The 24685-nt window shown below is 34.7% G+C and overlaps 3 protein-coding genes across 7 annotated transcripts; 1 reads left to right on the top strand and 2 right to left on the bottom strand.

Moving 5' to 3' along the window:
- Positions 1-82: 82 nt before the first annotated feature.
- On the bottom strand, positions 83-1844 carry LOC109608286 (40S ribosomal protein S9). The gene is made up of 4 exons (XM_020024711.2): positions 1692-1844; positions 1109-1345; positions 705-891; positions 83-303 (listed from the first exon to the last, which is right to left on the bottom strand). The coding sequence occupies exons 2-4, from the start codon at positions 1329-1331 to the stop codon at positions 132-134; spliced, it is 582 nt and encodes a 193-aa protein (XP_019880270.1). The 5' UTR covers positions 1332-1345; positions 1692-1844; the 3' UTR covers positions 83-131.
- A 2890-nt stretch (positions 1845-4734) lies between these two features.
- Positions 4735-14722, top strand: LOC109609387 (putative E3 ubiquitin-protein ligase UNKL). Of its 4 annotated transcripts, none has more exons than XM_049961906.1 (10): positions 4735-5249; positions 5353-5562; positions 9476-9762; positions 9812-10168; positions 10225-10364; positions 10460-10634; positions 10689-10790; positions 10845-11076; positions 11137-11346; positions 11878-14722. In XM_049961906.1, the coding sequence occupies exons 1-10, from the start codon at positions 5170-5172 to the stop codon at positions 12317-12319; spliced, it is 2235 nt and encodes a 744-aa protein (XP_049817863.1). In that variant the 5' UTR covers positions 4735-5169; the 3' UTR covers positions 12320-14722. The 4 variants fall into 4 exon arrangements, with proteins under 4 accessions (XP_049817863.1, XP_049817864.1, XP_049817862.1 ...); XM_049961907.1 differs by having other exon boundaries at positions 4738-5249; positions 10225-10334; XM_049961905.1 differs by having other exon boundaries at positions 4740-5249; positions 11134-11346.
- A 1656-nt stretch (positions 14723-16378) lies between these two features.
- On the bottom strand, positions 16379-24292 carry LOC109609412 (uncharacterized). 2 transcript variants are annotated; one of them, XM_020026077.2, is made up of 13 exons: positions 24053-24292; positions 22483-22697; positions 22172-22429; positions 21913-22120; positions 21566-21637; positions 20803-21124; positions 20051-20746; positions 19803-19997; positions 19060-19744; positions 18485-19009; positions 18093-18432; positions 17794-18041; positions 16379-17743 (listed from the first exon to the last, which is right to left on the bottom strand). In XM_020026077.2, the coding sequence occupies exons 2-13, from the start codon at positions 22634-22636 to the stop codon at positions 17463-17465; spliced, it is 3984 nt and encodes a 1327-aa protein (XP_019881636.2). In that variant the 5' UTR covers positions 22637-22697; positions 24053-24292; the 3' UTR covers positions 16379-17462. The 2 variants fall into 2 exon arrangements, with proteins under 2 accessions (XP_019881636.2, XP_049817861.1); XM_049961904.1 differs by lacking the exon at positions 21566-21637 and having other exon boundaries at positions 24053-24290.
- Positions 24293-24685: the final 393 nt, after the last annotated feature.

The following is a 24685-nucleotide window of genomic DNA, read 5'->3' as shown; positions in this document are numbered from 1 at the left end:
CTGGCACTCTCAATCGTCATTTTTGGACGAAGGTAGCGTGGCATCGGGGAAATCATTTAAAATAAAATAAATAAAACACAAATTTTATAAATAACAAGATTTATTTGTCATTTATATAAAACTTTCTTGGTTTAATCCTCCTCTTCCTCTACGGCACCGCCGCCAGTTCCCTTGCGCAGGTTCTTCCTCTTTACACGGCCTGGACGTCCACCACCGAATGGCGATTTAAGGGAGAAGTCAATGTGCTTCTGGGAATCCAAACGCACGACGAACGAAGGAATATTGACGACCTGTTTGCGAACACTACAAAAACAGAAAACAAAACATTAGTTTAAGACAATTAAAAAAATAAAAATAACCAAAGAAACAAAAAGATTATATATTGAATTGTCGCCTCACAGGTACCCAACAAGATTATGTTCTAATCCAATCGGGGCATAAGAGCTGGTATCTTTCCTCTTCGAGTTTCTTTAGCACCAGATTAAATACTGATTTATTTATCCAGTGACTCTAGACTCGGAACACCAGTTATAAATAACCCAAAAGTTACCTTCAAATTGCACATTTCAAGCATAATTTCAAGGCGTTAGTTGTTCAACTAAGTGGCCTGTATGAAATAACTTCCGTGCGTATTTCAAGGCGTAGACTAGTTTAGTCAAGTGGCCTTTATGAATTTTCAAAAACCAAACAAAAATCGAATTTACCGGATGTGTCTCTGTCTAATCAAGACTCTAGCATGATGGATGGATTTGGCCAAACCCAACTTGAACACCTGAGTTTGCAGACGTCTCTCCAAGAAATCATCGATTTTCAAACCCAAAACATAATCAAGCTTCATCCTATTTTCATCCAACACTCCAATACGGACCAGACGACGCAAAAGTGCATTACCTGAAACAAATGTATGATAATGTCTAGACATTTTGAGATGTGTTAATTTAATTTGTATCCACAACTTTCGGCACAGACAAATTCATAGTCTGAAATTCATCTGTTTCCTAGCGGGAAACTTATATACCCCTACAATTAATTACTGGCACTCTCATTCGTCATTTGGGACGAACGTAGCGTGGCGTCGGGGATACTTATATGAAAAAAAAAAAATTACCTTCAAACAACCTCTTAGGATCTTTCTCTTCCAAGGTAAGCAGTTCACGGGCAGCCTTACGGATTTTAGCGAGTGTATACTTGACTCTCCATACCTCACGCTTATTACGGAGACCATAATTTCCGATAATTTTCAATTCCTGGTCCAAACGGGCCTTTTCATACGGACGTCTGGGTGTCACGTATGTTTTGGAACATACATTTGGTATCCTACCGTTCACCATTTTGACGAGTTAACCTAAAAATTGGATAACCTTATTAAAATCTCATAACACGTGGAAATTTTTCAGTTATTAGGCGGTGAAACTGTTACCCTGCCATGAATCAGTAAAGCAATAGTTACTTTCTGGGATTAAACAAGGTTACTATATTGCCTCGTATGATTAGGAGACTTTGCAGGTTTGTGCAAAGCACCTTGCCCAAAGTACGAGGCATAAATTTTTATCTACTATTATCACAACCATCATCATTCAAATTTAGATTTATATTCTCTCAACATACTTGAAACTACTTATAGTATAATAAAAAAATAATATTTTCACTTGAAGACACTTTAAACTCAAAATCAAAACAGAAAAACTTACCGAACTCGCCTCCACGATATCTGTTCACAGAAAGAACGAACTTCGAATGTGTCGCGAAGTATACCTCGCTCTGACATGCGCAAGAGAAACAAACAATCTATTTTCCAATGAGTAAGAATGAAATGGGCGGAGCGCCATGTTGTCAAATAACCCTGGTTTGACAGACAAGAGGGATAGAAAACGCGTTATGCGATAAGTTTAAGCAAGACCAACATACTATGTCGTATCGTAAAAATCTTTTTGTTTGACGCTGCCAACTTTTTAAATTTAAATGACAAAATTACCAATTATTTAAAATTTAAGCAATAATATAAATTTACGTAAAGTAATTTAATATAATAATGTGGAATTTCAAATACTTTTGAAATTTTAGGATATACTCAGTATTTTATTTAGAAAGAAGAAGAACTGAAAAAAATCAGGATTAGATTGGGGACATTTTTCGGATCGACAGCGTCCAAGTGCCCAAGTGAATGCAACAAATAAGGTTGCTTGGCACGAGATGTTTTGTGTCCAAAAACCTGTCAATGGCGCGACACTATCAGAATGTAGTTTTACATTGGAAAAATAGAAGAATTAGAAATTAGTTAATTTTATTATTCATGCCAATGAAGAACCGCGTTGGATGCAACGCTGCCGGATCTAAATTTTATTTCAGTTTCAGTAACATCTTAATATATAAATTATAAAATCAAAATTATGATGGTCAAATAATCTATATAATATTTTTTGATTCCTAATAACTTACTAATTGATATAACTAATAAATTGGCGGGGTTTATATAATAAATTTGTTAAAACTTTGTAATTATACATTGATTTTAATATTTTTTGTCATATTTTCTCTCTCCTCGTATAAGTATTTCATTAAATTCATTTTCTATATTAACACTCGACGTTCATGGTGTTTTCCATCAATGTGGTTTGTCAAATTTTATTTTTTTTAGAGTTAACTATGTCCTACAATTCAAAAAATGTGAAACAACCAGAGTTGTTTCGAATGTTTTATTTAATCTAACTTTTATAATCATTTTAGAATTTTCTTTTTTTCACTACTTTTTCCAAATCTTTATATTCTTGTTTGAGTTGCATTCATTTACTAAACTGTTAATTATTCATTTCTTTCTTTTATTTTTACTTTTTATATAATTAGTACAGTTTTCTATATTTACTTTTATTATCTCAATGAAAATGTTCAAAATTTCTGCATGATGAGCAATTTACAATTTCATTCAACAACTATTTTCACACTTGTTCTATAATGATGATGTGGTATTGATCAAATTATACAAAATTTTGAAGTCAAATATCATTTTTCAGATAGACTACAACTCATTCATTTTTATTATCAAAACATTTTTATAAATAATAGCATATTCGGAAATTTTATATAATCCCAAATCTTCTATTTTATGCCTATAAACTATAATGTGTTATCTTGCTTGCATTCATTTGAAATATCTTCAAATTATTATAGCGAATGGCCAAATAGTGGAAGTATCGACCATATATTTAAAATATCTGAAAAAAACGTGCAAAGTTTTAAGCTTCTAAAATTGCTACTAGGGAGCCTGCCACCAAGTACCCTTTCAGTTTTACTGCACAACTGTTATCAATTAGCTCATAAATAAAACGTTTTTCCAGTTATTTTGCATCATCAAAGTTACTATTAACATATGGACGAAAAGAGCGTTAAGCAAAAGAGATGTCTCTACTTCTTGATATAGACGTCCTATAAACAGAGGGGGATCTGAACTCGTCTTTTATGGACGCTTTTTTATAAAAAAATTAATTGTTCTTTATAATTTACCAATTAGAGGAGCATTTAAGATTTGATTATTTTGAGAACATGTTCCATATGTTTGGAAAAATCTTTTTACTGTATTACCATACTGTATTTTACTTAAAACAGAGTGGTGGTAACAGGATGAACATGATTCCAATATGACTTAATAATTCGTAAGATGAAAAAATTAATAATTTCGGTTATCAGTTCGTATCGGTCTTGTATCGAATCTTGGTAATCTTCTTCCCATTTTTTAGATGATTTTTTGTTATTCGAGTGATAGATGAAACTTGCCATATAACAGTGAATATTTCAGGTATATCTGAAAATTGTCACATTCCGTATCATATCTTGGAGACGTCTCTTACTCTCAGATAAAATAAGACATTTCTAAAATATTTTATGTGGGTGTCTAACGTTATAAAAGTCTACTCCTTATCTTATTATTAATACATTTGTAGATTAAACGTTTGTTCTTCTGTACCTTTGATTATATATCATAGTATTATATTTTTCTGGAAGCTTTACCGAAGTCTAACTATGGTTTATGAAGAGGTGCATCTTGTCTTTTTATACGTTGTTAAATTTCGATATGTTTAAATTAACGTAAAGCAGCGAATTTATAATTTCTACAGCGAAATCTATTAGTACTACTTGGTTTTATGCTAGTCCATAGACAATGAGACCATTTTTTCTTTTGAACTCACTTTATTTCTTAGCTTGTTATTGTATATTTTCGAGATTATTACTTTTGCCTAGTGCTGTGTACAGATGTATCACAGATGCTGTATAGCTACTGCATACTCCCGAACTAGTCAGACCTACAATATGGTAGTATACATATGTATACTAACTATTCAATATACAATCCAACGTTATTCTATGTCTCACTTATACATTCGTATTGTGCAACCCCCGGACACATCAATCAATTGTTTCGATTATTCCAACATCTCGACTATTCCCGATAATTTAAAATAATCGAAAAACGTTACTTTGTCTTAACTTACCTCAATTACGCCAATAAATTTTGTACGTTCTGAATACAGACAATTGAATAAAAAGGAATAAAAGAACCACGTTGCTTTTCATTTAAATAAACCACCAATAAAATAAATTATTTTATATTTAAAAACTATTGTTATATGCAAAGGAGGAAATCCGAAGTAAGTAAGTATATTAATAATTTTTTTAGTATTTGCAATGTTTATTAATTGAAGCTGTATATAAGGCGCGCGATTTAAAATACTACAACACTCGAACCAAATTGCGTATCAGCGAATTGCGATAATCGTCCGGCAAATGCGCGATACACGCATAACAGCTGGCACCAATCCAAATCAGTATTAACTCCACGGCGCAACCGTTTGTTTACGATCGCTATTTTTTCATTGCGTTATCTCCGTTCGTTGCGTTATCGTCACTGATCTTTATCAAAATTCCAACAAATAAATTGACACCTTGTCACTAATTACGAAATTAGGTTGACGGAATGATTTAAATTGATGTTTGGGTCGAGTGATGTATGTGTCGGGTGAGTTTTGGTAGTTTGCGGATGAAATGCAGGTGCATCAGGATTTCACCAAAACAGAAATGTCCTTGAAAATACGAATTTTCTTGAAAACGTGCGGTCACGTGTTGTGAACAAAAACAGACGATTGGTTGTTGTGGAGCGTGCCCTGCGCGCGACCGATGCGCAACAGTGACCACAAAATGCCGTCAGAGTCCAAACCTTTGTTGACAGCTCAGACGGAAAAGCCAAATCATTACTCGTAAGTGGATATTAGATTCGCGTCGTGCATCCAATTCGATTCATAATGGGTCTGGGCCCGATTGTGCAACAGTGTAAAGTTAAAATTGTGCGTTGCTTTCCAGATATCTGAAGGAGTTCCGCGTCGAGCAATGCCCGCTCTTCTTACAGCACAAATGCACGCAGCATCGTCCGTTCACCTGTTTCCACTGGCATTTCATGAACCAGAGGCGACGTAGACCCGTCCGAAGACGCGACGGTACCTTTAATTATAGCGCGGACAACTACTGTACAAAATACGATGAGACAACTGGCATCTGTCCCGATGGAGACGAGTAAGTACACAATGAATTTCCCCGTCCGTCATTTTTTCATAAAGCGATTCCGTCCGAATCAGTCTGTCACGCATTCTACGGATACGTTTACATAAACGGATCAAACAGGTTGTTCGCTGGCTAGATTTAGAATCCGCATTTGGTGCCAGATTAGTGTGACATTTCGCTAACCCAACTTTTCGGGGGCCAAAACAACAACAACGGCGATGGCGTCAAAACAGGCGGTCGATCGCACGGTGCGTGACCTACGACAAAATAATAACAAAAACACGATTGTTTTACGACGCGATGCCATTCGATGCCATTCGATGCCATTCGATGCCATTATGGCATCGTCTCCGTTTTCGGCTTTCGATCGCGGTAAACAAAGGAGTCCAATTGGATAATCGATGGTCTTGCCTTTGTTATGGTGGAATTGAAAGTGAAAACTCGTGACATAATCGATGGGTCGTTTCGAAAGTATGTTTAGGTTTAGGTTTCTTCATCTCAAATTAATCTATTTATCATATGTATTGAATGTATAGTATGCTGATTGTAATAAATGTTCTCAAGTGTTTTTTACCATAATTATAATAATCTCTTACTAACCAACAAAATATAGAAGAGTTCTGTAAAAGAAAATCGTGTAATATGGCCTTTTGCAGAACGTTCTTATTTTTATAAAATTTTTAACATTTTTTTTATTGTTTTACTTACCTATATTTGCACAAATCTGCAGCCAACATAAAATGTAATTACAATAACATACAATTTTGCAATAGTATTATCGTTCAGTTTACCAGTCTTTAAAATTAAATTGATAAATTGCGATTTAATAATAAATAATTCATTTGCTGACAGGAAAATACAATAAAATAAAAAACAAAGTTCTGCTTAAGAAATGTAGTTATTTAATATGGCCTTTCGCAGAATATTATTATAAACGTTTTAATATATGTCAATATATTTTAGTTTCAAAAAATGCATTCAGACAATAAACGTTAATAGAATGCGTTTGTATTTTGTACTTTCGTTGCTGTTTGTATCATATATAAAAATTTAAAACTTATCTTCTGCTAAAGAAAATTATCTAATATGGTCTTTTGCAGAACGTTCTTATTTTTATAGAAATTTTAATAACTTAACGAGTTTTATTTATCTTACGATACAAACAACATAAACATTAATATGTTTTACTTGTACAAATTTATACAAATTCGTTAACAACACAGAGTAGAGATTTTACATATTTTAATACTTGTTTTTCTGTTTATGCAAAAAAACTTAAAACTTTAGTAAATAATCTGCAATCTTAGAATAGTTTTATATTTCAAATTATGGATAATTCTTAAAGGAAATAGAAAAATAATATTGATTTATTGCGATTTTTTATTAATTAATTATTCATACACTCACAATGAAAATTACAGTATGTGACAAAATTTATTAGTTCATAAGATCGAATTTGGCGTTTTTATAACATTATTAAAATTTTCAATTATACAAGTTCCAAAAATGGCGCAAATAAATTATTGTACGTCATATAGGAACCTTTCGTAAAATAATATAAGCATGTCTAGGCATAATTTAAATATATACAGTAATTTTATTATAAACTTCGGTTTTAATTCAGTTTGAATATGAATACACAAAATTAATGTTTTAAAAATATGTGCTAATGTATGAAAACTAGATTTCTAGATTGTAAAACTTAATTAAACAATAGTTTAATAATTTGTATGACCCCTTCGATTCGTGACAACTTTTCTGCATCGTCTGGGCATGCTCAGAATTAGATTATCGATGTCCTGTTAGGGAATCTCATTCCAAGCATCGTGAAGCGCTGAAAAAAGAATTATTTTGTTGTCTCTTAGCCTCTCCATACAAAGAACCTTTCTTTGAAGCATGTCCCACAAGTGCTCGATGGAGTTCATCGTGACACACCAGTATTGTTGTTTTCTAAAAATTCCACTGCAATCCTTGAAGTGTGAGATCTGTCATTATCATGCATGTAAACAAAATTTGGCCTAATCACTGCTGCATATGGAACGACAATTGGGCAAAATGAGGTCGGTTCTTTCTCCGATTGATTCGTCCTAAAACCATAACGAAGAGTCCACTTGCACTCTTCTAGAATCAGGATAAATTCCAAACCGAGATTCATCACTGAAAAGTACTGTTGCCTAATTTTCATTTTCCCACAAAGAACGTTTCTGTGCCCACAAAAGATTTTCCCACGAGAACGGTTGAACACTCAAAGGTCGACACTACGAAGATTGTTTTCATATAAGTGGCGAGGCACAGTTTCAGCCGAAACTGCAACATTATGTACTTACTGGAGCATGATTTGTGGTTCTGGTGCCGTCATAGTAGGACGTCTTCGTGCATTAAGTTGCAGAAAACGGTCGTGTACAGGCAATCCCGGCGCTTGTCCCTCACATATCCTTCTCTATATTGTGAATAGAGTGGTGAAATCACGTTTTGAGTAGTGCTCATTTCCACTGATTCATGCCTCAAAAAAGCACTGGCCTTATCATTTCTTCTCTTGTTAAATATCTTCGCTCCATAGTTAATTAGCTCTATACTGACTTGCACGAATAAAATAAAGGTAAACTATGTTTTTTTCTAGGGATAATTAAAAAAATATATTAACGAAATAATGTTCGAGTTCATTTTAATGAAAATAAACAAAAGTATAAAATTTACAGCCGGCTGTAAATTGCTTAAAATAATGATATTATAGTCGTATTATTATATACATAGCAAATAATTGACCCTTGATCACATTCCCAAAATTTTTAAACCAAAAACTAAATTATCCTTAGACATTACGGTTAAATATATATACTGTACTTATTCTACTTATAACTGTTTCATAATTCATTATTGTTTCATATTTGTCTGTATATGATATGTAATATTATTATTGAAAACAAATATAAATAAGTCACGAAAATTTTAAGTCGTATTAAATACAATGAAAGTAAATCTGTGATTCACGTATTGTTAGACAGTGTTATCGGAAAGATTTCCGAAACTTGTTTTTAAAATTAAAATAACCAGGAATTTAGACAGATAAGGTATTGCTTTTACTTTTTGTAAAACAACAACACCGGATAATATTATTATATATCATGTCCTATATTAATGAAGTAAATTTTATGACTTTATACTCTTATATTTCCACATTGCCAGAATCAGTGTTACTTTTGACAATTGCCTTTATAATGTACTAACATTTTTTTTCGTCATTTTGCATTGTGTGTGTCGGTGTTAATTTAAGATAGACCGAGTAACGAATAATTTTGGAAGCGTTGAAACGTATTTTGATTTTATATATAAAAGATATATGAGATAAAAGACTGTGATATGTTAATTTTGTTCCTGGGTTCAAGGAAATGCTTTCTGAAATTATATAATGCCAAAAGGCTAATATCTGGTTACGCAATTTTAATAAAATAATAAATTATAAGTAGTGGACATATAGTTATGTATACATACATAAAATTACCCAATTATATAATAACTATTTAAAAGTATGAATTAATAAATATACAGCAGGGACATAAAATGTCGTCCCTTAATAACTGTTATAATTAATAAGTAAACTAGATATTAAAACTATTTTATGTTTTTTGTGAATACATATTTTTTGTAGAAATATCAAACTTTTTAATAATAAACGTAAATAGTTTTTTTTTTTATTTTGCTCGTAACTTTGTAACTACTACACCAATTTTAGTAAGTAAAATAGCATTAAATAAAAAATCAAATGAGTATCATACTAAAAATACTGAACTAATTTGCTTCTTGTTATGGAAGTTCGACTGTATATTACAGCAAATATGTGATAAAACTGAACTTTGTGATGAGTGTAAATAATATCAAATAATAAATTTGTTCATTCATCATATAATTTATTTATTGTTTTTAGCTGCCCATACTTGCACAGAACTGCGGGCGACACTGAGCGCCGGTATCACCTGAGATATTACAAGACCTGCATGTGTGTACACGATACCGATTCACGCGGCTACTGCGTAAAGAATGGATTGCACTGCGCATTCGCTCACGGCAGTCACGATCACAGGCCGCCCGTCTACGACATTAAGGAAATACAGGCGCTCGAGGCGTCCGAAGCTGAAGGCAGCGGCTCCGCCAACGGACCGAACGCTCTGGACAAAGAACGGAATTTGATGAACGAAGATCCGAAATGGCAAGGTAGGTGTTTCAATAGAATTAACGATGAACTGGTCGTGAATGATTGAAGGGTTCTTGGGTGTTGTAGACACGAACTTTGTCCTGGCCAATTACAAAACGGAACCGTGCAAAAGACCGCCACGTTTGTGCAGACAGGGCTACGCCTGTCCTCAGTACCACAACAGCAAAGACAAGAGAAGAAGTCCTCGGAAATTTAAATACAGATCAACACCTTGTCCGAACGTGAAACACGGCGAGGAATGGGGCGAGCCGGGCAACTGTGACGGCGGCGATATGTGTTCGTATTGTCACACCAGGACTGAGCAACAGTTCCATCCCGAAATATACAAAAGCACCAAGTGCAACGACGTACAACAGTCTGGTTATTGCCCTCGGGGTGTTTTCTGTGCATTTGCTCACGTGGAACGTATGTTTCTCCTTAAACATTTTCTTGTATTTGTTATATATTTATTTAAATTGCAGAGGAAATGGGTGTACAAAGGGACACAGGAGACTGCGGCACAAATTTAGTTGAGATATTATCCAACGCTCTTCCGTCGGACAAGAACAAAGAAAAGAGTAGTGATAGTTCTGTAAGTTTCACGATATTTTACCCCGACGAAGTAAGTGTTTATTGCTCTTTTTAATGGCCTGTCCACATTCCTTTTATATTTTCGTATGAGACATTCATTATAAACAAGAATTTTTCTTCTTTTAGAATGGCAGTAGCGAAGTGAGCGAATCTGCTTCAACATCCTCGTTAGGTTCAAATAGTTCTCATAATAAAGCGCCGGGTTCGCAACTTGCCCACAAGCCGGCCTTCCAAAGACATCCCACAATAGGTTTAGAATTAACTAATAAATTGTTAGCAATTGACAAGGATCCAACGTTAGGTAGATAAATTTAATTCGTTTCATTCCTTAGATAATTCTTTAATGTTTTCGCAGATCCGATAGAAAGGGAACAGAGAAAACAATCTCTCTATTATACGTATAGTAATTTAGGCGCGTCATATTTTACAGGCAATGACACAGTGGAAAGTGTAGTAGGTAATCAAACTCTTATTTTTTTGTTAAATTTCAGTATTAACGTAATAGTTCTAGGTAATGCATTAGATGATCTAATACTGGAGGACTCCTTGGGATTATCGAGTGCATTGGATAGAGATTCCGAATCGCCTGGCGTTTCGAATTCGATATCCGTCGGTCTGGCCTCGTCTGCCGGTCTCCTGGGCAGTTCAGCGCCCGTCAACATTCCCAACGCCCGTTCGGGATTGGTGAGCGGCTTTAGCCCCACCAGTAACAGTCCCCTACAACCGTTCCTCAATGCAACCAGGTAAAATGGTAATAAAAGTGATAATCTTTGTCACTGAAGAGGTTTTAATTGTTGCAGTAGGTTTCCTCAATCCGACATCGATTTCTTAAATCACTCGCAGATTCAGTTGAGTTCCAGTGCTTCGAAGATCAACAACTATCCCAACTTCTTCGATTTTCAGGCACAAAGTATATCACCCAGCTCTAGAAACCACAATAATTTTAGCATGTCGCCCAGTGTTAATAGCGGCATGGAAGCTCAAAGATTAAGAGAAGAACTCAACAGTACTAGGTAAAAATTAAAAAACTAAATGGTGAACAGGATATACAATTAAAATTGCAGAAATAAAAGGCGGCCAGTTGTTAAAAGTGCTCTTATATATTTTCCCTTCTTTACTAATTTCATGAATGAAAAATATCTGAGTTGGAACTGATAAAAGTTCAAAATACATGCAATTTTAATTAGTTCAGCCATTCAAATATATTGCGTGATATAAAGTAGAAACATTATATTTAAATCTACTTTAACTTTCAGTCATTTTAACTTTATCGAGATTCGTAAATTTTACTTCGAAACTGATAAATGATAATTAAATAATAATTTCGATGCTATGAATGTGAAAAGCAAATTTTTTTCATTTGCACCATTCACCTAGAAAACAGCGGGATTATACATGTTGAAATTCAAAATGTTTATTGAATTTGAAATTTGATGTTAAATTTCTCCTTTCACGACTGAGATTTAAAACATAATATATTTTTGTCAGTTGAGTCTTCTTGGAAGTAACTATATTATTGTATTGAACTTGATAAAACATTTTAGGTTACAAATAAATTCGTACGAGGATAGACTGGTGCAGGTGAGGAACGCGTGTGACGCATGGCAACGCGAGGCCGAAGAGGCTAATCGCAAGATGCAACAGACCGAGAGCAAACTTAACGAGACCCTCACGCAATTGAACAACGTGAAACAAGAGCTGGAAAATTTACAGGGCGGCCCGTATATCCGCAGCTTGCACAAACTGTCCGAATTGCCCAAGTTGTCGCTGGGCGTGCTCAAGAGCCTGCAGACGCAACTCAGACAGGATCTCGAGGAGATCGACAAGGTATTGTACAGGGAGACGGCCTCTAAATGCATGGTATGCGAAGAACGCAACAGAACGGTCACTCTCAATTGCAACCATTTCGTGCTGTGCGACAGTTGCGCCGCCACTCAGACCGAGTGTCCGTACTGCCAGACGCCGGTCAATTTGAGCACCATGTGAAGGAGAGATGCTTAGGGATTGCAAACGAAACGCCCCGGTTCCCTTCGCTCGGTTCTGTGAGTACGCAAAAGGAAAATTAAGAGGTGACAGCGCAACCGAATAACTTTATTTTTTACTATTTTTTTAAGGAATGTTTTACATTCAAGTGCTTTTATACAATCAGTGTTTGATTCGCCCTAAAGAAAAACATTCCCCTTAAATCCAATCGCACACATACACATTCCAAAAGTCGTTCGGTAGCGCCGTCTCGCCATGTTATTGTATTTACTTTCAATTGATTTTATCTTCAAACGTTAAACAGTGCCAAAACACTAAACCGGAACTGACGGCGACAACTTGGGCGGGTTGGTTGCAAATTAACAAATTATTAAATGGATTTTTTCACTATAGGTTATTTTCCAATTGATTTACGCGTAAGTTAGACCAGCGGTTCTCCTCCCTCACCGCCCTGCTGCCACATCACATACATTTTAATTTTGGTGGCCGGACGGTTTTGGGGGAGAGACGCGCATTTTTTTCTAATTAATTTTTTCTGTCCGATCCACGACCTGGACGCCGAAAATTTTATGTTTACTCAATGACGTGGTTGTTCGATGGAGCGGCGAAGAGATCTGTGATTGACTGATAGTATTTTTTATTATTATTTTTATTATTTTTGGATTTAACCCGCAAAATTTTGTTGTGCTTCGTCGTTATCGAACGAGGGGCTCAGTTCGCGGTGGATTGGACGTGTCAAATGAAATTCGTTTAGTTAGGTAGGATTTTCAAATTTATTAGTTTTTATTAAAATTTTGCTGCACCATGTAGAACATATCAATATATTTATTTATTTAGATTATCATATATATTTTTATACTTCAAATTGAAAAAAAAAAATTATTTTACCGACCTCCAAATGTGATGCGTTGCTTTATTTCTCCCGACTTGTATAAATTGTAATTATTTTCTTAGAATTTAATGAATTGGATTGAATAAAAAACTACTGACAAGTCAACCAAAATATATTGAGCGAAAGTGATTGAGTGGAGTGCAGCATAAAATGCAGTTCAAATTGTTTTTACAATAAAAAAATGACTGATACGATTGTATTTATTTATATTAGACTTTTTTAATTGCTGATTCCCGATAATATATAATATACCTTTTTCAATTAGCCTCTCTAAAACCATTTGCTCCATATTTTGACTGCGTGGAATTATCAAAAGTAGCAATAAGTTTTAATCCTCCAGCTCTTTTGTTGAATGTGTCTGTGTTAATTTAAGTCGGTAGTTTTTAAGATAGGATATAACATCGAAGATTTGAATAATCTTGTGAGTGTTGAAGAGTATTTTGATATTATATAAGTGATACATGAAATAAAAGAGTATGATATGTCAATTTTTGCGCCCCGATTTGAGCATATGGTTTTCGAGAATATAAAATGCCACAAACCAAGGAATTTACAACTTGATAACATAATATACTTATATTTAGCTAGGTAGTTTTAATAAAATAATAAATTATAAGTAGTGGGCCTATAGTTATTATACACACTTAGAATCTTTAGAAACTTTACATAGGTCAAAGAAACTGGCTTTTACATAATAAACATATGACGGAAATCAACTTACTATATCATAATTCTATAAGTGCATGAATCAACAGATATATAGAGATTATTTTCCTATTTTTATGGTATGCTAAGTGATTTATTGGGTGGTGCACCCTTAATACGTACTGTAAATATTAAATATATTGCAATAAATGTATAATCAAACCTAAAGTCTGCGCTGATCGGTTTTTTTGACTTATATAAAATATATATTTAGAATATATTTGAAACAAAAAAATTGTCTTTAAATAATATCTATTTGTCCATTGCGTACATTAGAATTTGTTGTATTTTTAATAGTTGTTTACAAAAATTTTAATTTATACTATACATGTAATATTTGTGTAATTTAAAATCTATAATTAAATTAGAATATCAAATTTTATTATTTTTTTATTTGTATTTGCGATGTTTATTTTTATATTGAAAATTGGCAAAAGTTTTAAAGTGACGTTTTAGCAGTACAAAGTTTATATTTAACGACGTTAACCATGAGTTTAGTATGGAATTTTTGAGAAGACAATGCAAAAATTCCATACACCAAAAACTAATAATAAAGCAAACAGTGACAGCAGTACAAATTTGTGAACGGGATTTCTAAAATGAAAATTAAAAACTAGGGAGTAGCATTTTTCGGCAATATTTGTGTGGATAAACGTAAGTGTGTAAAAATAAATAAAACATATTTTTAAAATGCGAATAGTGTGAAGTATTATTAGGTGTCGTTGGATTTTAGATTTTAAAACCAAATTCTGTACCTATTATTGCTTTTATATTATTTGACTCAATAAAATAAAATTTAAAGATTTTAACTTCTGTTTCATTCCCTTCATACTTTAATTATATTATTATTATTTCAGTTTCACTGGGAAAATTTATAAAAAACTGAAATACTCCAGATTAACCTTAAATGCTTGATATTTCGAAATTAATTAAGATGATTTATTTGCTTCTCAGCATAATTACAATGTTTAATTGTAGAGGAAAGAGAGATGGACATTTTAAATAATTATGTGACTTCACAACTGTGACAGTTCAGTGATTATGAGTAATAAATTTTCTAACTGTAACATTTGCATATCCATAGACATGAATGTACAATAAATACAATAATTTATTGGAAATATATTAATTATACTGCTTCTCATACATTTTTGAATTTTTATTCTCTGGCTGAAATTAACTAAAAATTTTATTTATAAATACAAAATATGTATGTGTACAAAAACATGGAAAAAAGGTATTAGTTGCGTTGCAGAGATTTGGATACTTGCCAAATTTCTGATATATTGGAACTAATCACAAATTTATATAAAGTAAAATGCTTCAATTAAGTAAAGATCTTAAGTTCTATTCTGGGACTAATCACATATATATAAAAGTAATCAAAAAAGATAAAGCAAACATTAAATCTTAATAATCTTTGACTAAATTTATAATTTTTTCCATAGTTATGTGTATGGTATGGATTACACTCATATTCCTTTTTTACATTTTTTCTATTTCTGAGATGTTTTTGTATTTAAGCAGCTAGTATCCTTGGCGAGGTCACAATTCTAGTTTTCCTGTAATCGACTGGTACAAATCTGGTATTTACTCTAGTCTAATGTAGTTGATTCAAAGGAGCATTAGCAGTAAATTGAATTACTTCTGCTGTCTGTACCAGAGAAAAAAGGAGACAAATTCCGTCGGAAATATATAGTGAATGTCAATCCGTTTCCGTAGCTAAAATATTAAAAAAAGGAGTTACTTATAAGGTATGCAAATACTGTATTTTCAAAGCATGAGTTCTAACTAAGAAAAATGCTTTATAATTTTTTTATTCCATAATAATAAGTCATATTTTCTTTCCAATTTCTTTCTTCGTAACGTGCATCGTAAAAATTAAGTCTTTAGCTTTCCAAACATATAGGATATTAATAATCGGTTTATTTGTTTTCGGGAAGCAATTAGAAAAAATTCTTGCAGTCAGTTTTCTCAAAATTTGATTTAACTTACTTAGTGATCTTTAAATTTTGGTGACGGAGTTGCTTTTGATATTATTTCTCATATTCTCAAAGTATTCTACTCCTGTTCCGCTGGCTGTTTCTTGAGGGAGCCGGGAAAAAAATCTCGGAATAACTGAAGAACATGTAAATATACAAACATGTTAGTACTCCAGGATTACTCTTGAAATAATGAAAAGCACTTAATAAGACCAGATCTATTGAACTGAATAGTTCTGTTAATAAATCGCTCTTTTTCTTCACGTCACAACTTAATTTACACGAGTAAAGAAACAATGTTATGTTTTTAGATCTGATTCTATCAATTTCTGAAAGTTATATGCAGTCTTCATTATCGTGAAATTTCTAAAATAAGAAGTTTGTTGTTTAAAAATATTTATAGATTTTGATAACCCGTGTCTTATTTATACCGTTTATATTTTTCAATAACAATAGGAAATTATTTATAAAAAATACACCAAATCAGTCTTAAATGCTTCATATTTAGAAATGAATAAACAGAATTTAAGCGAAAATTTCACAGCAGTACAAGAATTAATATACAAAATAAAATAAGCAATTAGATGCATTTATCTAATATATATGTACAAAAAATAAAAATATTCAGAGATCTATTTTTAAAAATACACCCAATAAAAGAATGTATTTTTAAATATAAATTATTCACAACATACACAGATATAATAGACTAATATGGACAAATATAATTAAAATAATATCATAAATAATAAAATTTGTTCATGTAAATTCAGTTAATTTGTTAACCCTATTTGAAAAATTCGTTTTCAATTTTTTGACTTCATAAGCTAGTTTTATAATTTTTTCTTGTATAGTTTCAAAATATGGACAATCGCTATTTTCCTACAGCAACAAATAAAGTTACACAAATTTATTGCTATTTGTCGATCAGTTTATTATTAAATCATGTACTTTTATTTGTTCGAGGCTATAAAAACTCGGCTAAGTCTAATTCAAAAGTGCGTTGGACATTTTTCTTTTGGTTTATATAATTCATACAATTTTCAAAATAAAATTTCTAAAACACCCTAAGTGCAAATTCTATATAATCATTAATTCTTTTTAATTGTATGCTCCTATGTCTAAATATACACTTAAGCCCAAACCAAACAATTCTGGACGGACCCAACCGTTCCATATTCCAAATTTATTGGGAGATCATCTGTAAATAATTTCAATTTTAGATCAGAGTTGTACTGAGGTGCATATTTTAGGACAGTCAGGAACTTATGGCCCGTCCAATGGGACCGGAAACCTATTAGATGGGTGGGATTCAATTGTACTCTGTAATTATATAAAAAAGTATTAAAAAATTCGTATAAATAATAAAGTCATGGAGTTTAATACCGATAAAGCGGCTAAATTAAAGCGTTTAAATTGTTAATGTTAGTAATTGTGGTTAATCTCTAACATGTAACAAAGATTTGTGGATTCAATAAAGACTAGACAATAATTCAAAGCTGCTCGGAATAAAATAAATGCACATTTACAGCCACCGTTAAAAAATATCAGAAACAACCGCATCACATCAAACGGTAGTACCATATGTACTAAAAACAACCCTAGTACTGTCGCTGTCGAGAGTAACATCCTCCGGACTCGCCAAATCGACTCGAACACTACCCGAGTTGTTGCGCTTCCTCTGACCCCAATTGCTCAACGTCCACTGATAAACTCCTTCGTTCGAGTTTCTGGTGGAAGTTGGAGGTTGTTCGTGGTCTTCTGGACCTATGTTTGGACTGTCCAATGTATCCGAATTGGAACTGGCCGTTTCGAACGAATCGGCGCCTCCTCGAAAACGACCAATTCCTACAAATAAAAGAGAATAATAATTTGCATTCAATGTAGTTTTTTCGTACCATTTTCATCTGGGGAAGAATGACTCTCTTCAATCCCTCTTAAGATATTCTGACAAGTTTCAGATTCTAAGGGAATGGGATCGTCTGAATCTCTATTGAAGACGGTCACGGCAATATGGGCCGGATGTGGAACCGGCAAAGGAATGACCATTTTATCAGGGGAGTACGGTCTGCTCTGCTTCTTCCATGGCATCCAAAGCGTCATCCTCGTCGACTTCATGTTATTAACCATTGCACTGGACGAATCACTATAACAACATTCACTAGCCACTTCCAACAACCAACTACAACTAACTTACGCTTTTTTCTCCGTCTTTTTTCCTGTTGCAGACAGCTTTGATCGGGGATTGAACGCAGACACCTCCAGATACGGCGAATGCACCTGGATATTGCCTCGAGGTGTGTACACGTTGCCCAATAAATCTGGACCTCCAGCCCCCAACTGGGCGCATTGCACCATCTCCGTGTAACGTGACAGATCCGCCTGAGGGTGGGCGTCTAGTTTGAAACTGGTGTCTGCGTGATCCAACGGCGTCAGGATATCCAGACTGAAAAGTTCCGAGTACAAGAGACCTGCCAGTCCGGCCCAATCGCCCGGACTTAAAGCACGACTGTCCCAAAACTGCTCTTCTGTACAACCTATAATTATGAAATAAAGTAATGTTTCTTGTGTGTAATGTTTTTTTTGTACCTAATTTCTGGAGAATTCTTGTAGGGTAAAACCTCTCCAACATCAACGCCCCTTGTTGTATGGCAATCTTCAATTCCGGTGTGGACAATTTGATCTTGCTCTTAACAGTAACACTTAAACCAGTTTGCAAATCTCTCCTCCTTCTCTCTAATTTTTCATGCAAAACAGTCATCAAATCCTGTGCCTCTTTCTCTAGTTTCAAATAAGGACCATTCTTGGACAACTGTGCTGAAAAACTGCCAAAACAAGCCTCAACAAACTGACTGAAATCTCGTTGGGGTTGATTAATTGTAGCTTCAACGATAGTTTGATAAGCTGCCAACTCATCCAGCTCCATTTTTGCTTCAAACGCAGCAAGAGCTTGTTCTGGACTGATCTGGAAGTAGTAGTCTGACGCCAATCCCGGACCAGCTATTCGTTTCACTACAAAACTGTCGCTTGCTGGAACTCTACCGCGTTTTTTAATGATGAGATGGAAAGTTGTTGTGTCCCACAAAAGACGTAACCAATATCGAACGAATCCTCCTGAAAAATAATTGATGATAAATTGTTAAAATACGTTATTTCATTTTTACCTGCGAGAATAATGAGTGAAATGAGTGGACAAACGAAGGCGGCAACAAGCAAAGCAATCATAGGTTGTAAACATCCTTGTACACCTATATTCCAAATCAGAGCTTCAAATAGTACAAAAAACCTGTTTCTTTTCTGCTCTGGACTGTCCAGGTCGTAAATTAAAGCGTTGGTAATTTGCACCGTCATTGTCAACACCGGCATCCAAACTACCGAAGTGATGGCGATGAAAATGGAAAACAGGATAGTCGCAACGCAAATCACCGGAAATATTATAACCAAAACAACAGTACCAAACAATCCTTTTAAAAAATAGTTCCAAATCCTGTTTAAATGCCGGGTGAAACCTTTCCCGATAAAACCGGTATCGGGTTTCGTTTCGAAATGCGTCCTGGACTTGGATATATGCCGCCAAAGACTGATCAACCTGCTGGCCAATGTAGGGGTAACGCTGCTCTTTCTCGGGAACAAAGTGCCGTTGACTTGAGACAGTTCCAGGTCTGGCATGAACGGTTCCATGCAGCAGAGGGCGCGCAAACCCACTGGACTACACCACGGTAGGACGACACCGAAGAAGAACATGGCATTCCATGTCCAGCACCAAGTGCGGTGAAAGTAGTTGAAAACACGCCACAACGGCCACCTCGTCGTTGTTGTTCGCACTATTTCCTTCTCCACAAGAAACACCTAAATGAATTTCTATGCGTTAATAAGCTTTTGATATATAGATAACGTATAAACATACAGGTTGACTAGGGTCAGATCTAGGTGTTGTAATACTGGTGGCTTGTTTGCTAAGAACGGTGGGTACAACCTCCGACTGCCCTTGGAAATTTCTATGAATTATCCAGTTGGTCGGGTGCCATATTTGCGTCGGCCACAAAAAACTCCTAGTTGGAGTCTTTACCTTCCTCAATTCCCTTAATAATGCAGGCTCTCTCTGTAAAAAATTACACGTTATTAAAAGTACAAGTGATTATCAAAAATTTTTACTTCTCTCATGAAGGCTAAATCTCGGTTGAGAAAATAAACAGTTTGATTGAGCTTCTGTGCACTACATAAGGCTAAAGCTTCTTCATGAGCACTCCATTGATTATCCAAACCGAATTTGTGTTCTGCCGTCCTTAATCTAGACCTCAACCACGGCCTAATCCTAGACAAAACTGGATGGTAGTGGCACAACTTTGTTTTAAACTCGTCTTGGGTTTTCTGTTGTCTATGTTGTACATTTTCAACAGCCCTATGCATAAGAACTACACTTTGTGCTTGCTGTACTAAAAGTTGAGCAATTCCGTCGCCTAAGGCTAAAATATCGGGATGAGACAGTATGCTATTGTACACTCTTTGCAAATACTCCTTCATGACTGCATCATTCACTTCTCTTTCAATGTCTTCATCTGGCATCTTTTGTGCTCTTAACTCGGCTATCAGTCTTTCTCGGAAGTGCAGGAACCAACCTCTAGTTTCTCTCTCCAAAATTGCCACCAGAACCGGCAACGCTTTCCTCATCAAACCTCTGTCCCACAATCTAAGATCCAATTCGTAACCTGAAGGTGTGAGAAATCTGTACGGTACGGCCACAGGTGGCTGCGAACATTCTTTCGTGACCTCAAACTTTTCCGTAGCTGCCCGTCGTAGTTGTTTTCTTATGTAAGAACATAGGAGTTCTAATGAATCTTCATTTTCAGGCTGTAAAACATTTATAAATTTAGTTATATGAGATTGATTTAATATAATTGTGTTACCCTGCAAACCAGTTCAGCTACCAAATATTTACTTCGTTCCTCCCTTAGTTTAGCATCCAAATTGTGCGCCTGCAAACTGGGAATGCCGATAACGATGTCTAAGATCCTCAAAAAACCTGTTAGGAGGGCTTTAGCTGCTTGAGAAACGCTAAAAAAATGAGAGAAAATCCGATTCTTCGCGGTCACGAAAACAAAGCGAAGAGCTAACGCCAGATCGTTGAGTAGCGAGTTCCTCGACTTTTCCGTGCCTTTCTGCAACAATTGTGACAGCCTCCATCTGTGCTGCTGTCCCGGGAAATTCAACGACTCCACCTCAAACTCACTGTAAAATCAAAGTAATATTAAACGGTTTTGTCAAACAGATACAGGGTAAAACTTGCACAGTCCCTTCCACATAAACATTACAACGTCTACGTGTCAGTTTTTTTGCCGCTCTGCTTTACTGCAAACAAGCCAATGCACAGAAAACTAAATAAACGAGGAAAAAAAAATTGAAAACAAAAATGTTGTTTTGCGTTGCAGAGTTTCTGGGAATACAAAACTTGTAACTAATTTAAAATAAAAATAAAGAAGATAAAAGAAAGTTTTCACAATTTTACCACAGCACAGAAAACATCAATAAACAAACTTAAAGCTAATAATATTGATGATAACTTGCAAGAGAATTAGAGAGAGTAGAGGACATTTATTTAACAGTTAACAGTAATTTATGATAATTACTTTTTGTTTTAGAAAAATAGTGTCATATACAATGAAAACATACCCCTGTCGTCTAATACATTCGAGTTGTTGGTGATTCAAGCGTTTTGGCTTTCCAAATTTATCCTTGTGCAAGCTTTACAGAAATTAAACCATTACAGATTATAAGGGTGCAAAATACGGTTGAAAACAAAAAGTCGTCCGTGAAAAACAATTTGCTGATAATTTGACAGATTCCAAGTTTTAATTATACAATAACATAACAAGTCAAATCATCAGCAAAAAAATTGAGTGTTAATTGGGTAAATATTAAGATTAAGGAAGGTCACACAAGGATGAAAAACTAATCTCTTTTATTATTGGTCTGAAAACTAATTCGGTTAAACTACTGTTGGATATGATTAGACTTACCCTCGCTCTCTGATGTATTCGAGTTGCTTCCCCGTCAGCTTCCGTGGCTCCCCTTTGCCGTCCACCGCGACTGCATCCAATTCATCGAACGAGGGTGCTATGAACAAATCCCTGAGGTGGTACTTGGTCTTGCAGCGCCCCAAAGAACCGTCAGAAGAGACCTGAGAGGTCGGGAATGAGTCGCAGTGCGAGACAGCACTGGGAAGTACTAAAAACATGGTAGTTAGTAAACAATATTTTGGATTTTTTCCCTTTGTACTTATAGGGAAGGTCTTCCAATGGTACAAGAACTGCTCGGCGACCTGCTTCACGTTGTTGACGAGCTGTTCGACCTCAGGTGGCGCCCCAACCAGTGCCACATCGAACCTCAGTGGCTCGCGTTCGGGTTGCAACGCCTCCGGACAGCCGACAATCACCCCCTCAGCATTTTTCAGCGGGTACAACGAAGTGGGTCGCGCGTAATGCTGCCCACCGTCTTGTAAACCGTGCGTCGATCTGAATTCTATCCTATTCGGCACTGAAACCATCAAATTTAGTGTGCTAATTGTTAGAAAGGTGGATGAAACATACGTTCTTGACTAGAGTGATCATGGTGCACAACCCCAGATTTCGATCTATGGTGGCCGTGCGACTTCCGTTCCGGATGATCGGACGAGCCAACGCTCTGGCCAGAGTCACTGCGCCGGTGTCGGGCGCCGCCCCCCGAATTGGGGCGGTTGTTCATGTCCTCAGTCGAGGCCGCCCGAGCTTAAGGGTCGGGGGGAGCGCGACGGCTCCGTCATTGTCTATAAATAAAAAATGTATTACTTTAAACACTATTTACTATCATTTTTATTATTTCCTTTTTTATTTAATGTTGAAAAAAATGAGGTGTTCCTCTAATCTACAAATACATACCATATTAAAACTTTATTTCAGTTACAAGTTAACACTAACGTATTGAAATTCCTGGATAATTCGACTGTACCAAATTAATGAATTTAAAAGCAATCATCTAATAAAAACCTATTACTTTCACTTTAACCTTCATAAATTAATTGGATAATGTCCGAATTATTGTACAAGATAATCGATCGTGCTAAAATTAAATCCAACTAGTGATTTATATTCATTACACATGTACACTACAATATTTACACAATAAAAATGAAATACACGATGAGTAATAAATTCCACCTCTGCAACGAATCAAGATCGATCTAATTTTAAAATTCCACTATAAATGCGTTCTGTATTTTCGAACTGAATTACATCATTTACATCGGTTTACATTCGACATTCCTCTACAAGTGCACCGTCCAATTTATTTTTTATTAGGCGAACATGTGAAACGCATCCGACATGTGCGTGCCACATATTTCCCTACCATAATCCTTTTTTTAGGCTTCGCGTCTCTCTTTATTACTTTTTTAGTCAATTCATTAATTTTAAAGAATATATTTAATTAAAATATTTTAATTTAATTTTATTTCCTGTTGTCACATTAAGATTAAGTAAATATAAATTACCACGTAAAAACTATTCGCATTATTTGCGTACTTTTATTATCTATGTATGGTATTTTAAAACAAATAAATAATGTTGTAAAATTGTTAAAAGTGTTCTCTATTAGTTTTTTTCGTTAAATTAAATTTAATCGGAGTGAATTCTATTTTAATTTGCGGCGGTCGTCAATCTAAAAATACTATTTGTGCATCGAATCTAGCACTCCTTTATGTACCAACACGTGGTTGCTTTAGCAACACACGGGACGATCATTCTTTGTCCTATTTCGTCCCTTTGTAACCACTAATCGCAAGTTAAATAAACACGATTAGCCTTAAATCATATTTTAATTGACGATCGGATAATGTTTGCACAGGAGTTGTTATGTTTGGTTGTTGTTCAAAGTATGAGACACAATTAGTGGTGATTGACCCAAAAACAAAGTGACAAAGGGGGATGGTAACCCCCAAACAATAGATAACCTATGCAACCCTGTTTTCGTTCCAGGTTAATAATCGGTAATATTTCACTGAAAACCTTACATTTCCTACGCCATTCACAAACAATTCAACAACAACAAATTCTAAAATTAAAGTCTTACATTTACCACTGCACCAATAACAAGCATACTTCTTACCCCACTTACGGGTCTCACCTAAAACAGCGCATCTCGTCACAAATCACAACCGCAATAATAGCGTTACTTTCAGTTTTACGGGGTGGTTTTTACGAAACAGTCGAACGAGATTATTGTTTAGGTCTATTTTTCTACACCCTCTTCGACGGGATGGAGTTTTGGCGCGGCACGCGACATCTGTACGAAACTATGGCGACTGGCTAATTGGGAATTAACGGGACGTTCGGGTTCGGGACCCGGGTGGGAGTGTCTGCGATCGAAACATCAATAATTTAAGTCGACATGTTTTTTGACACATCAAAATGCTAATGTATCGTTGTTTAATATAATTCTCACGAATTTTATTCACATATCAGTGTTTTTGTTTCTTTATTTAAAACATGTAGTTAGGCAACTCAGTTTCCATTTCAGTCAAATAAATATTTTTATTGATGACTAGTTTAAATTTTAATCACAGCTTTTAATTACTTGCGATTTTATCTCTATAATGCAAAAAAGAAAACATTAAGGAAAACTAGTTTTAGTTACATTTACATATTAAATAACTTGTACATTTCCTATTCCAATTTAACGCTAATTCATAAATAAAAAATTAATATTTTTCGCTTAACCGACAACTTTTTTATTACATAATAAATAAAACGTTGTATA

Source organism: Aethina tumida, chromosome 1 (assembly GCF_024364675.1).
Source record: "Aethina tumida isolate Nest 87 chromosome 1, icAetTumi1.1, whole genome shotgun sequence".
NCBI classification, from domain to species: domain Eukaryota; kingdom Metazoa; phylum Arthropoda; class Insecta; order Coleoptera; family Nitidulidae; genus Aethina; species Aethina tumida.
This window is presented reverse-complemented; position numbering and strand designations above follow the sequence as displayed.

Coding starts and splice junctions, on each gene's coding strand:
- LOC109609387 (XM_049961905.1), top strand. CDS start 5,170: ATGCGCAACAGTGACCACAAAATGCCGTCAGAGTCCAAACCTTTGTTG. Junction 9,763..9,811: donor CGAAGATCCGAAATGGCAAG/GTAGGTGTTTCA, acceptor GAATGATTGAAG/GGTTCTTGGGTGTTGTAGAC. Junction 10,791..10,844: donor CACAGTGGAAAGTGTAGTAG/GTAATCAAACTC, acceptor TAATAGTTCTAG/GTAATGCATTAGATGATCTA.
- LOC109608286 (XM_020024711.2), bottom strand. CDS start 1,331: ATGGTGAACGGTAGGATACCAAATGTATGTTCCAAAACATACGTGACA. Junction 892..1,108: donor TCCTAAGAGGTTGTTTGAAG/GTAATTTTTTTT, acceptor CATTTGTTTCAG/GTAATGCACTTTTGCGTCGT. Junction 304..704: donor ATTAGACAGAGACACATCCG/GTAAATTCGATT, acceptor CTGTTTTTGTAG/TGTTCGCAAACAGGTCGTCA.
- LOC109609412 (XM_020026077.2), bottom strand. CDS start 22,636: ATGAACAACCGCCCCAATTCGGGGGGCGGCGCCCGACACCGGCGCAGT. Junction 19,010..19,059: donor TTCACTCATTATTCTCGCAG/GTAAAAATGAAA, acceptor ATTATTTTTCAG/GAGGATTCGTTCGATATTGG. Junction 17,744..17,793: donor TTCTTCCCCAGATGAAAATG/GTACGAAAAAAC, acceptor TTTTATTTGTAG/GAATTGGTCGTTTTCGAGGA.